General features: G+C 34.4%; 1 protein-coding gene and 1 pseudogene across 1 annotated transcript; one reads left to right on the forward strand and one right to left on the reverse strand.

The window, feature by feature from the left end:
• The first annotated feature begins 4,748 nt into the window (after positions 1-4,748).
• LOC114382040 lies at positions 4,749-5,573 on the forward strand (annotated as a pseudogene).
• A 700-nt stretch (positions 5,574-6,273) lies between these two features.
• Positions 6,274-12,284, reverse strand: LOC114382495 (chlorophyllide a oxygenase, chloroplastic-like). The gene is made up of 9 exons (XM_028341963.1): positions 12,141-12,284; positions 11,051-11,275; positions 10,702-10,806; positions 10,289-10,564; positions 9,081-9,228; positions 8,744-8,928; positions 8,501-8,613; positions 7,698-7,992; positions 6,274-6,875 (listed from the first exon to the last, which is right to left on the reverse strand). Exons 1-9 carry the CDS (start codon positions 12,213-12,215, stop codon positions 6,699-6,701), a joined length of 1,599 nt encoding a protein of 532 aa, XP_028197764.1. The 5' UTR covers positions 12,216-12,284; the 3' UTR covers positions 6,274-6,698.
• Between the last annotated feature and the right edge of the window lie 1,219 nt (positions 12,285-13,503).

Here is a 13,503-nt window from a genome sequence, read left to right on the forward strand (position 1 = left end):
ATAGATTATTATGTAACTAGAGTTATTTTAGTTGGCTAATCTCTATGTAACAAGAGTTAATGAGTTAGTTATAACTTAGTTACTCTTGTAACTAACTATATAACAAACTAATATGACTAACTTTGTAAGTTGATTCATTCTATGCAATTCATTGCTTCCTTCATCTCTTTCTTTCTCTAACTTCCTCTGCAAGCTTCTTCTACAAGCTTTGCATTCATTCATTGATGGCAGACATGAGATTTATGATGGTATCATAACTCTTCCATTGAAGAGCTTTGCTGTGCAACTCTCAGATATTGCTTCTTTTCTAAGTTTCCTTTTGATTTCTTGATAATGACCAACAATTTACCTTTACAAGATCAATCCCTAAATGTAAACAATCCATACTATTTTCATCCATGAGAAAATCCTGCAACTAGTTTCTTCGGTTCTTAATTCAACAAATTACAACTTGTGGAGCCGATCAATGCTCACTGCATTGAGTGCAAAAAATAAGGTTGAATTTGTAGACCAATCAATTCAAGTTTATCAATCGAATCATACACTTCATACAGCTTGGAAAAGATGTAACAACATGGTTTCCTGGCTTGTTCACTCAGTCTCACTTTTGATCAGACAGAGCATCCTTTGGATGGATAATGCATGAGACATATGAAAAGATTAGAAGTCAAGATACTCACAAGGGGATTTGCTTAGAATTTCATAATTGCAGAAGGACATGGATTCTATAAGGCAAGGTGATCAAACCATAACTAATTTTTCACAAATTTCCAAAGTGTATGTGTTATGCTCTTACCAGTGTTATGGAAAGAAAGAAAAAATATCGGATTATGCAGTTTCTTAGAGGCCTAAATGATCAATTTAACACTGTTAGATCCAACGTATTAATGATGGATCCATTACCTAGCATAGCTAAGGTTTTCTCATATGTTGTTCAACAAGAAAGACAATTTAACAGTAATAATGTAATGGGAAATACAAGTCTAATTAATGCAGTTAATACCAGTTCATCGAACGCAGGAAATTCGTGCACCTATTGTGGCAAAGATAATCACATTGTTGGTAGGTGTTTAAGAAAAATGGTTTTCCTCATAACTATACTTCTAGATGAGGAAGAGGAAACCAAGGTGGTTTTGGAATAGGGAACTCAGGAGGAAGAGGAAGTAAGTTGTGCACACATTGTGGTCTCACTAACCACACTGTAGCTGAGTGTTACAGAAAGCATGGTTATCCTCATGGACACAAGCTTTACAAGTCTCAGAGTTCAAACATCAACAACATCAGTAATGTGAAAGAAAAAGGTGATAACTCAGTTCAAGAGAGGAATCAAGAAGCAGAAAATGAAGATGTGAAGCTAACCACTCAGCAATATAAAGATTTGATGGCACTGTTGCAACAACAAAACACAGTTCACAACAACTCACATGTGAATCAAATTGGTACAGTTAACAAAAAGGGTAGTATATCCATTACCTGTAGTATAAGCAAGACCATTAAAGATGAGTGGATCTTTGATTCAGGTGCCACAAAATATGTCACATCCTTTCCTTATTTGCTTTCTTATGCAAAAAGATAAATCTTGTTATTGTTAGACTTCCTAATGGTCATAAAGTCACTGTATCTAGAGGATGTTCTATAAATACCTAGTTTTAAGTTCAATCTGATTTCAATATCCAAATTGGTCTCTTATTTGTCTTGCAAACTGACTTTCATGAATGACAAATGTTTTATACAGGATATGCAGAACCTACAGAGGATTGGTTTAGTTGATATGGTGGAAGGTCTTTACAGACTCAAGATGGTTCCTCTCAAGCCTCATGGAGAGTACAACTCTAATTCCATCTTTGTCCCTATTTGTCCTAGTGTTTCTAGTATTTCAGCTTTGTCATGTAATAAAATACCCATAGATTTGTGGCATTTTAGACTTGGTCATCCATCTTTTGAAAGATTGTTGTTTTCAAAACAACTTTATCCTATTCTTACATCAGACAAACATTTTATATGTGAGACTTGTCATCATTCAAAACATAAAAGATTGTCATTTCCCAACAATGATTCTCTCTCCTTGTGCTTTTGCTCTTGTACATGTTGATATCTAGGGCCCTTGCAAGGCAACTTCTTTAAATGGTTACAAATATTTTCTCACTATAGTAGATGATTATTCAAGGGCTGTTTGGGTTTTCCTTATGAATTAAAAAGTTGAAACACAATCTCATTTAAAGAATTTTGTTGCCAATGTTGAAAGACAATATGCATCAAAAGTAAAGATTATCAAATCTAACAATGGATCAGAGTTCATTATGAAACAATTTTATGATGATATTGGCATTGTACATCAATGTTCATGTGTTGAAACTCCCCAATAGAATGGGATTGAAGAAAAAAACATCAAAATCTATTAAATCTAACTCGATCCTTGGTATTTTAGTTTAATTTACCATCTATTTTCTGGTCTTATGTCGTAATTCACTCAGTTGTCCTTATTAATTGCATGCCAACCCCTTTCCTTGGCAATTAAACTCCTTATGAAAAATTGTATGGAACCATCTATGATATTGATTCTTTAAGGGTGTTTGGTTGTCTATGCTTTTGTAGCACTTTGACAGCCAACAGAAAGAAGCTTGACCCAAGAGTTGCCACTTTTGTCTTTTTGGATTTCAAGCCAAACACAAAAGGATATATCACCTTTGATCTTAAAACCATGGCTATTTTTGTCTTTAGAAATGTCATTTTCTATGAGGGTTGCTTTCCATTTACTGACCAGAATAAACCAGATCATGTTACTGTCCTACCTATGTCTACTCCTTCTTCTCATAGCATTGATCAGTTTGATGACTCTTCTTCAGAATCACCAAGTGATCTTGTCTTGTCTATACCCAATGATCATAATTATGATCCCTTAACCTCATAGCAACCCACTTATAGATTTAGAAGATCCATGAGACATACATATACCAAGTAAGTATAAAGACTTCCATGTCACATACCCACCATCAACTGTTGCCAGTCACTCTACAGGTACTAGTCTCTATCCTCTTAGCTCTATCTTTTCCTATAACAGATTATCTCCATCTTATCACAACGTTATTTCATCTATCACACAAGATGTTGAACCTCAGTCATATAATGAAGCATCTAAGGATCCTAATTGGATTCAGGCCATGCATGTAGAGATCAAAGCATTAGAGCTTAATGATACTTGGATTCTTATTGATCTTCCTAAGCACAAAACTACAATTGGTTGTAAATGGGTGTACAAGATCAAACACAAATTTAATGGTTCAATAGAGAGGTATAAAGCCAGGATAGTGGCTAAAGGCTACACTCAAGTGGAAGGACAAGACTATCTAGATGCTTTCTCTCCAGTGGCTAAGTTAACCACAGTGAGACTTCTATTGGCTTTAGCTGTTATTAATCAGTGGCATCTTAAGCAACTAGATGTGAACAATGCTTTCTTACATGGTGATTTAAATGAAGAAGTGTACATGACTATCCCCCAGGGTATGTAAGTGGCTAGAGCAGGACAAGTTTGTAGACTTCAAAGGTCTTTATGTGGCCTGAAACAAGCTAACATGCAATGGTATTCCAGATTATCATCTTTTCTAGTTTCCCAAGGATATAAACAATGTGCTTATGATCATTCTTTGTTTATTAAGCATGGTTTTAACACAATTGTTGTTTTATTGGTTTATGTTGATGGCATTGTCCTATCAGGCAATGATTTGTCTGAAATTCAAAGGATTACACATCTTTTGGATAGTGCTTTCAAAATAAAGGATTTAGGAGATTTAAGGTACTTTCTAGGTTTCGAGGTAGCCAGAAGTTTTACTGGTATAAACCTCTGTCAAAGGAAGTATGCACGAGATATTATCAATGATGCTAGCATGCTTGGTTCAAAGCCAGTGTCCACCCGTGATTACACCACCAAGTTGCATCAACACTCAGGGTCTCCTCTTTCAGCAGAGGATGCTTCTTCTTATAAGAGATTAATTGGGAGATTAATCTATCTGACTAACACAAGGCCAAATATTACATATGTTGTGCAACATCTGAGCCAATTTTTTGCTAATCCCACTTCAGATCATAAGCAAGTTACTTTTTGAATCCTTAGATACCTCAAAGGGACTCCAGGTGCAGGGATTTTTCTGTCTGCTGCTAGTAATATTCATTTAAAAGGTTTTAGTGATTTAGATTAAGCTGGTTGTATTGATACTAAAAGATCTATCTCTGGTTATGTTGTGTACATTGGTGATTCATTAATCTTGTGGAAGTCCAAGAAGCAAGCTATTGTATCCAGAAGTTCCTCTGAAGCTAAATATTGGGCTTTAGCAAGTGCCACTTGTGAGCTACAATGACTTACTTATTTGCTGGAAGATTTTAAAATTGATTTCCAGCATCCTGTTGTATTGTACTGTGATAACAAATCTGGTCAATCTTGTTTTTCATAAGAGGATAAAACATATTGAAATTGATTGTCACATAGTTCAAAAAAAGATGCTTACTAGTCTTGTGAAATTACTTCTTGTTTCTTCTGCAAATCAATTAGCTAACATCTACACTAAGGCTTTCATGCTTGGTGCTTTCCAGTTTCTGTATTTCAAGTTAGGAATGTCTGATATCCATTCCTAACTTAAGGGAGACTCTTAGCATAGATTACTATGTAACTATAGTTAGTTTAGTTTGTTAATCTCTATGTAACGAAAGTTAATGAGTTAGTTAGTCTTGTATTCCAAGCTAGTAATGTGTGATATTCATTCTATGCAATTCATTACTTCCTTCATCTCTTTTTCTCTCTAACTTCCTCTGCAAGCTTTGCATTCATTTATTCGTGTCAGACATGAGATTTGTGAGGAGTATGAGTAAAAAGAGTTTAGAAATAGCAATCCCATTCACCAAGCTGTACGTGTTGGTGCTGATCCAGCTTTATAAGACCCTTATCACATAAGCCCAAAGCTAAAGAAAGAAATCGCATGAAGGCCCCAGAGAAACAAAAAAAAGAAAACGAATATTTCCCCAGAGTGTGTATATTACAAAACACCAAATTTCACTTCAACGCTGAGATTCGAGAATAAATAGAAAAAAAACGTAGAAGGAAGGTTAAGACTTAAGAGAGGTTGTAGCAATGTTCTTTTTCTTCGTGGGAGGGTTACAGCAAGAGTTGCGGCAGGTGCTGAAATCTGGTGTGGGCAAGTGCACGTGCTGCGCCAACAACCGCGTCGATCTCGTCAACTACGACAAGGTTCTCAAACTCTTCTTCGTTCCTGCCGCCCGGAACCGCCGCCGATTCGGCGTCGGCGAAGGTTCCCGGCGCCTTGCGCTGCCGTTTATGCGACCGCGCGGTGGAGGCTGACTTCCGATTCTGCCCCTTCTGTGGCTCCGAACTGTGAAGAGAGATGTGTCAAGAGAGGTTTTGGGAAAATTTAAAATTAAAAAAAAAAAAAACTGAGGGTTTATTAGTTGTTTTGTTATGTACAATACTATGATCATATTATTTTTTTGTTGTAGAAATCGTAAAATAATTTCGGAAATTGTACTTGAAGAATGCAAAAACATATGCCTTTGTTGCGTTGGAATTTTGTGTCACTTTTTAAGCTTTATTTAGAATTCACTGTAAAGTTTGGCTAAGTTTATTCTTTAAAAATAATTGTTTATTGAAAAAAATTAAAAATTAAATAGTTAATTTTTAGTTGGAGGTTTATGTATGATAAATTTAAACTTTGATAGAATTTATTTAATTTTTTTACTGATCATATTCATAATAATATCCATGATATAATAATATCCATAATATTGGAAGTAATCACTCATCTTCGACATTTTAGTTTATAATAAGTTAAAAGCTTTAAAAGAGAAAGATAATGTAAGATTTTAAAAAAAATATATCATTTATTAATTTGTATAATTTTATTTGGACTTAAATAATAATAATAAAATTTGCATAATTCTTAAGAAAAATAAGGGTTTAAAATATTTAATGATCATTTAAATTGAAATATTAAGTCCTTGTAAAAGATTGTGCAAGAAAATGTCATTTGAATTAGAAAAAACAAATGAGCATTTCACCTTTAATTTTAATTAAAGAAACCTAGTTTCAACTTTCAACTACGAAATTAGAAAAGAAAAAAAAAGACTTACTGTAACTGTCAAAAAAAAAAAAGACTCATTGTAACTACTCTAGAAAATCTTAATGTCTTAATCCGCCACCACTGCATTAACTGTGTTTATCCGCATTTTTTCATTTTTTGTAATACCAAATATCACAATGACATCATAATCATTTAAAACCTTGGATTCATTCCTAACAAACACAATTGAAAATATATAAAAGTCTGAAGTTGTAACCCAAACCAATCAGGTATTCTGAATTAAATTACATTGCCCTGAATATTGTGTCAGACAACATTCCCCTTTGAATAAGGGTAAGGTTAAGGCACCAGATGAGAGATGGTGCAGATATCACAAGGGGAAAAAAATGGTTTGAAACTGTACACATTTAAAAAAAATGAAAAAAGGGTGAAAAGGTGTCAAGACTCGACTATTATAGGGAAAGGAACAGCCTCTGATGAATACAACAGTTTCCGGAAGCTCTTGTAGAGATGATGAAGCCTTGAGTTGAAAAAAGAAAAATTCCTTATCGAAGGATTTAAGAAGCATCACTGAGTGAGAGAAAAAGAAAATAAAAATTGTTCACTCTGTACTTAATCTATGTGTTGTGGTGAGAATGGTAGTTGTTTGGCTCCTCTCTCCAATGCATCTCTCCACATTCTGTATCTCACCCCAAGCTTGTCGTAGGCTACTGGGAAATTCCATACGTTTGCACCATTGTTCATTCTCTCTTGCTGCCCCACCACTAGCCGTAGATCCTCATTTAAAACCTTTGAAGATGAACATTAAAACACACCAATTAACAGATGTTGGAGAAGACAAAGATGTCATTTATTTAAGGACAAAACTTGCATAATTTGTTTTTTCATGTTCTTGTTATTAGCTTCTCAAATTAAATGATGACATGTGGATTTTCTATTTTGCAACATATTGCTATCCACATACCATAATTTGAGTTGAGAACTTGATAGTAAAAGCAAAATGAGAACATGATCACATTTGTAAAGTTTTGTCTTTTATTTAACTACTAATAAATAACCAATACTAAAAATTCAAATCATATTGAATTATAGGCAGAATTATGTTTGGTTTTTAAGATTTCCTGTTGGTGTTTATGTATCCTCTGCAAGTTTAATTATCCCAATTTATGAGGATATCTACAACAAAACCTGGTATATCCTTTGAGTTGTATTTTCTTTTTGGGTAAGTCACTTTTTATGTCCTGAAATTGTTAAATGTTATCACATGGGTCCCTGAAGCTAGAGAAAGTCGAAATAAACACCTGAAACTGCCAACTGTTTTATCAAGTCTCTAAATTTAACAAATTACTATCATTTTGATTCCTAATGATGTGATAATATTATCACTAAAGTCAAATGTTGCATGTAACATTTGGAATAACATGATTGGCAGATTGCAGTTATAGGGACTTTATTCTGAATTTCCTTAGTTTCAAGGACTATGACGGCAACGCTTTCAAGGACGAAATAGGCAATTTACCCTTTCTTTTTAACTTTTGTTCTTCCTCTCTAGTTCAAACATGGTTATCAAACACAGTAAAATATGCATTCATGATTTGAAAAACACTCTACCTGTTCTGCAAAATGCCTCCATAGATATTTCATTAAAGGTATATGCTTAAGCAGAGGAGCAAAATCCAGTGACATTCTGTATAGCAATCTTGTCTTTTGTTTTGAAGATGGTAAGCAGACATGAAGTTGGTGCAGGTGCGTTGAACATTCCCTGGTACTTTGTCCCTCCAGTTTCCCAGGCTTTGAAATTCCAATGGTTGATAGTACCATGCAAGGTGGTCGAAACTCCATATCAATAGGATAGGGATCCCAGTATCCTTGCAGGCCAGATGCAGGTGTCAAAAAATTCACCAAGCTGCAAGTTCAAATTCATGCAAGGAGACTGAGTGAGCTAGAAATTTATTGTTTCATAAGATAAAGCTAAGAGCCTAAGACATATAACAAAAATCTGAAGTATTCCATTAATGCGCAAATCAAAATAAAAAGTGTGTTGCACTGATTACATTATGATATTGAACCATTAACCCCAGAAAAATATCACCCTTGAATGCATTTACAATATAATTGTCAATGGAAAAAGGCTTCTTAGAGTGAATTGTTATAACTATTTACTATTTTCAAGAACATGAATCAGTTTAACCTATTGAATCCTCTGCATGATAAAATTCCAACTCTTAATTCTAGAAGTGTATTCTAGAAGCCAAAAACTTCAAACAAATTTGGGGGAAAGGGAAAGAAGTTTTCGATCAATTTGAAATGAGCTAAATTGTAACATCCCCAAAAGGCATTTTGATCCCTTCATCACTGGTTACCCCTTCTGAATGACAATTGCTTTCAGTTTTAATGGTATAAACCAAACAAACCTGGGAACACTCCATCCCTTAGCAAATGTTGAGGTGTGAGTAAAAGGGGCATGTGCAAGATCCAAAAGATTGTCCAAAAGTAAACCGTGTTCAATTGGAAGTTCCATCACAATCTGTAACAAGTGAAGAACCAACAAGTAAGAAAACACAGGTTTCTTTTTCTTTTAATCAATCATATAATTGTAATTCTTTTATTTTGTGCATCGAACACTACCTAAGGGACAGATTATATTCATAACATACCTCAGCATGGATTTCAAATCCAGAAGGAGGTAGTATAGATGGAAGTGTGGCTGCTGGGGGGTCATTGCCAGGCCAAATCCAGATCATTCCCTCCTTTTCAAAGCATGGAACTGACTTTATTTTCACATTTAGCTGTCGAGTAGATGGCATTTTCTCACATTTTCCATCAGTAGTATATTCCCAGCCTGATATCCAACCATTTGAAATTTTAGAGTATGTCAATTTCAGTGTACATAAATCTGTAGGTTGTGTAATGTGAAATTACACCTACATTAGCATCAACAATTACATTTAACTCATTGCTAAGATATAATCATTTGTTTTGGTGACAACTAACCATGGTAGGGACATTGGATACGACCCTCATTTACTGAACCAAGGTGCAGAGGGCAGGCTCTATGTGCACAGGTGTTCTGCACACATCCAGGCTTCCCATCTTTCCCTCGAAAGATAACCCATGGTTCCTCAAAACATTCTATTGGGATCTGAGATAGAAAAGGAGTAACACATTTATGAGAATTTGCATTTAGCTTATGAGTATGTCTATCTTTAATCATATATGACACCCCATTACCCCCTTAAATAAATTGAAAACAACAAAAAGAAAAAGAAGTAATAAAATAGAAAATAACAAAAAAATAGTGAAACATTTTCATTTGCAATAAGTCATAATGTGCCACAAAAAAGGCCTTTTAGGAGCCTACATGGTTATATTCAAATGGGGAGATTAGGATAGAAACCTTAAATTCAGCTCTCCTATAAATGAAAAAATAAAATAGAAGCAATACCGATCAAAATCTGTCAAATGCTCATTTATTTTACTTTGTTATCCAATGAAAGAAAATGTTCTACTTGTTGGGTAATCAACGCTCCCACAAATAAAATTACTCACACCCACAAAGAATCGTAAGAACACAACAAAGATTATAATGTAAATAATAACAAACACAAGAATTTAACGTGGTTCGGCACCTCTTGCCTACGTCCACTGAATCGTCTCAAAAAGTATTTCACTATCACAAAAATGATTACAAGATTATAACCCGTCCCAAATAGTGTATCACTCTACAAACCTGAGTACCCCACTCAATGGTTACAAGAAATGATAATACTCTCATACAAAGCCATTTTTCTCTCAACAAAGTGACTTTGTTTCACAACCTTTCTTCTCGCACACTCTCTCTTCTAGTGTTGGTTTTCTCCACTAATTTTCTTCTCTGTTTATAGTGAAGATTGCCACCAACTATAATAAATAAGCTCTCTTGGAAGTTGAAACAAAAACAACTTCCAATGCATTCATTCAACTAAGATTCATCTAGTAAAATATAATCTTTCACTTTGTATTTAAACCACCTAAACCTTAATGATAAAAATTCAATTTTCAATATACATGCACCTTATCTTTTGGCTTGAAACTATACACTACTATCATATCATAATGGTTTATAGTTTATTTTTTTATTGAAATAGATGATACAAATATTTTTAAGTATATAATAGATATTTTTTCCAAAAAAAAAAACACTTAGACACATATTGACTTACCATGGTATCATCCTTTAGGTCATTAGAAAAAGCAACAGGATACCAGAAATTCTTCAAATGGGGATGGTATGACTGAACTGGACCCGATACATTCAAGCTTTTCCGTGGCTGCCTTCTCTTTTCTGTAACTAAAGAATTTGCAGAAGTACTGGGAGAAGAGGATGTTTGGGCAACATCAGTCGTGCTTCGATCTTGCAACAGCCTATCATTTACCAATTCTTCCATGTAAGCAAGTTTATCTAAAGCAGTGGTAACCCTTGCTTCAGATATATGAACCTGTTGTTATTCATTAAGTTGAGTAAATATAGTGACAAATTAATAACATATTGACAAGTTTCTGCCAAGTTAGATCAATTAAAAACAACTCGGTTTCAAGTTGCGCTGACTGGTTTGCTACTGCTAAAATTAAATACCTGTGTGTGTGCTTGTGCTAATTCATCCTGCAACTCGGCTAGCTCCTTTTTCAGGGTGCCAATTGATTTATATTCGCGAGCTAGAGGATTAAGAACTTCGACCACCTACACCCATAATTTTTGGAGGTATAAATCAACAAATGGTGGAACATGCATAACTCAGAGTAAAAGGGGTTAGTCAAACAAAAACTATAATGTAGTGACACTCTAATCTCAGTAATCTGATCCAATGGCCAAGTTTATAGATGTCCAATATTCACAAAGGCAAAACATAAAAAAATCCATCATAGTCCATTCTAGCATCAATTTGATTCTATATAACAATAACTTAAATGAAATCAGTTGAAACCTTTTCATGGAGGTGCATGATTGTTAGCACATCTTGCCGAGCTCGCCAATCTAAGTACTGAATATCATGTCTTGCCACTTCTAGTGCTTGAGATATATCCAAAACCTTCCCTTTATTCTGTGGAAACTTAGATCTCGGATCCTCAACATCAAAAAGCGCACCCCATGCATTTTTCTTCTCTTCTTCTCCAAATACAGCAAACACTCTAAATCTACCTTTCAAATCCTGAAATTTGACATGTGACATGTTCCAAAAAATGTTAAAGAGAACAGACCACACTTCTTCAGTTATGTAGGTACCAAAAATTGTAGCCCATACAAATGAGAAGCTTGCAATATGTTAACTACTCATTATCTATTTGAGTTTAATATCTATGCACTAACTGTCATCCAACTACAAATCACCGTTTGAATTACTTTAAGATAATTATTTTAAAAAGAAAAATAGTTATACACTGACAGTGTAAAGAGTTTTACACCGTCATCCAATCACAACCTATCATGCATGGTAAGATTGTTGACTTTTGTGATAAGTACTTTAAAAGTAATATCAATGGTGATTTGTGATTGCATGATAATGTAAAACTATTTTACACCGTCAATATATAGCTAACTCTTATTTTTAAAGTCAACAAACTTCCCATACATGGTAGGTATTGGATGACTTTTTACACTGTAAGTGCATACCCCTTTTTCTCTATTTTCCTTAAGGTTTAAGTGATTAACTATTAACTAATGAAACCTGTAGTAAACAATTTAAATTAAGCTATTATACCAAGCATTTTACTGCAAGCCACAGTTCAGCTAAAAACTAAATCCACATGCCTAATTTTCAAAATTGCATGGACAAAAACAAAAACATAAATAATTAATCTAAAGTAACTAGGATCAACAAATTTCCCTCCATGTCTAGTATGTAACGTACCCCTCCAACTTCCAAGCTCAGCAATTAAACAAACACCATTTAGCATCCTAACTTCATGTCATTTAAATAATTAAATTAAACTTTACTTCTACCATTACCTCAAAAAAAAAAAAAAAACACCTAGTAAAGTACAAAACAACACACGTAGAACAAAAACAAAGGTTACCCTTTTGGTGTCAAGCTTCCCAGCTCTAAGAAAAATCGGAAGAGAGAGAGCAGAAGCAGTGGCTATAGCATTCATGGCGGTGAAGAAGTGACACTGAGTGAGAAAAGAAGAGAAACGTTAGAAAACATTGACGAGGGAGATTTATTCTTAAGATTTTTGTTGATAAGAGGTTGGTGTTGCGCGCGATCTCGCTTCGCCTTCCTCGGAGCGCCACGTGGACAACTTCATTTCACACGTGGCACGTGTTTCCTCCACATGCTTTGTTGAGTAGTATCTCGCGGGTGTGGGGCCCACGCGCGTGCCAACTCGGACTGGGAAGATATCTTCTTCTCTATCCTCTCCGCGCTCTGTCTCTTGTCCTTTTTCAAAATTTTGATTTCTAATATAAAGGTGTGGGCATTAATTGTGGCATGAGATTTTTTAGAAGGGACAAGGGGGAAAAGTCCTTATGTTTGTGGTTGGTGCCAAGTGAGATTTGGTTTGGAGTTTCTAAGGTCTAGAAGAAAGTCATGATGTATATATTTTTAGGTAAAATTATTTACTTTTGATCTTCATTACAAAACAAATAAATATTTCATATATATTAAAAAATTAGTTAATTTTATTGAATTATGTTAATTTTAAAAATAAATAAATTATAATCTATTAAAACTTGATATTAAACAAATTTTTTTATTTGGATAATAGAAGACATTTTAAGATAATTTTATTAAATAAATTAATATTAATTAATTGTTTTATATTTGTGACTCAAAAACATATGATTTTTGTTACTTATAATAGAGATAAGAGGGAGTATGTTTGGTCTATTTTGAGCAAAATTATATATTGTTGTAAATCGGTCTTTTACTGGGCCAAACCCAATGGCTAACAATTTGGTGTTATTTTAGGTACCTAACATTATTGTTGGAACACCCAGCAATCAAGGTGAAAGGGCTAAAATGTCCTTCACCTTTTCTCTATAAATAAAAATAAGAGATATGTCCGCACGAGTCACTGTTCATTGTCATTTACGCTCCTCCTCTCCTTCGTTGTTGCTTCTTCTTCCTTGCTTGTTCTTCGTTCCCTATTCTCCCTATCATCCCTATTCTCTGCTATTCATTGTCTTCCGCTTCAAGGGGGTTTGTGATCTTCTCCATTCGCACAACAAGCTTCTTCTTCTTCTTCTTCTTCTTCTTCTTCTTCTTCTTCTTCTTCTTCTTCTTCTTCGTGGTTTCTCATCTTTTTCTTCGTTCATTGGCTTGACGCATTTCTGTTCTCCTTCGAGGTAAGTTGTTCTCTTTATCATTTTCGGTTTGTTTGTGCATTGTTTTGTTGGTTGTTGGTTGTCGATGATGGTAGCTATTTTTGCATTTTTCCGATG

Source organism: Glycine soja, chromosome 13 (assembly GCF_004193775.1).
Source record: "Glycine soja cultivar W05 chromosome 13, ASM419377v2, whole genome shotgun sequence".
NCBI lineage: Eukaryota > Viridiplantae > Streptophyta > Magnoliopsida > Fabales > Fabaceae > Glycine > Glycine soja.

Bases quoted from the DNA above. Each gene is read 5' to 3' on its own strand.
- LOC114382495 (XM_028341963.1), bottom strand. From the start codon at position 12,215: ATGAATGCTATAGCCACTGCTTCTGCTCTCTCTCTTCCGATTTTTCTT. The intron at 9,229-10,288 runs GTAAGTCAATAT...TTTCTATCTCAG, and splicing joins ACCTAAAGGATGATACCATG to ATCCCAATAGAATGTTTTGA. The intron at 8,614-8,743 runs GTATGTTATGAA...CACTTGTTACAG, and splicing joins GATTTGAAATCCATGCTGAG to ATTGTGATGGAACTTCCAAT.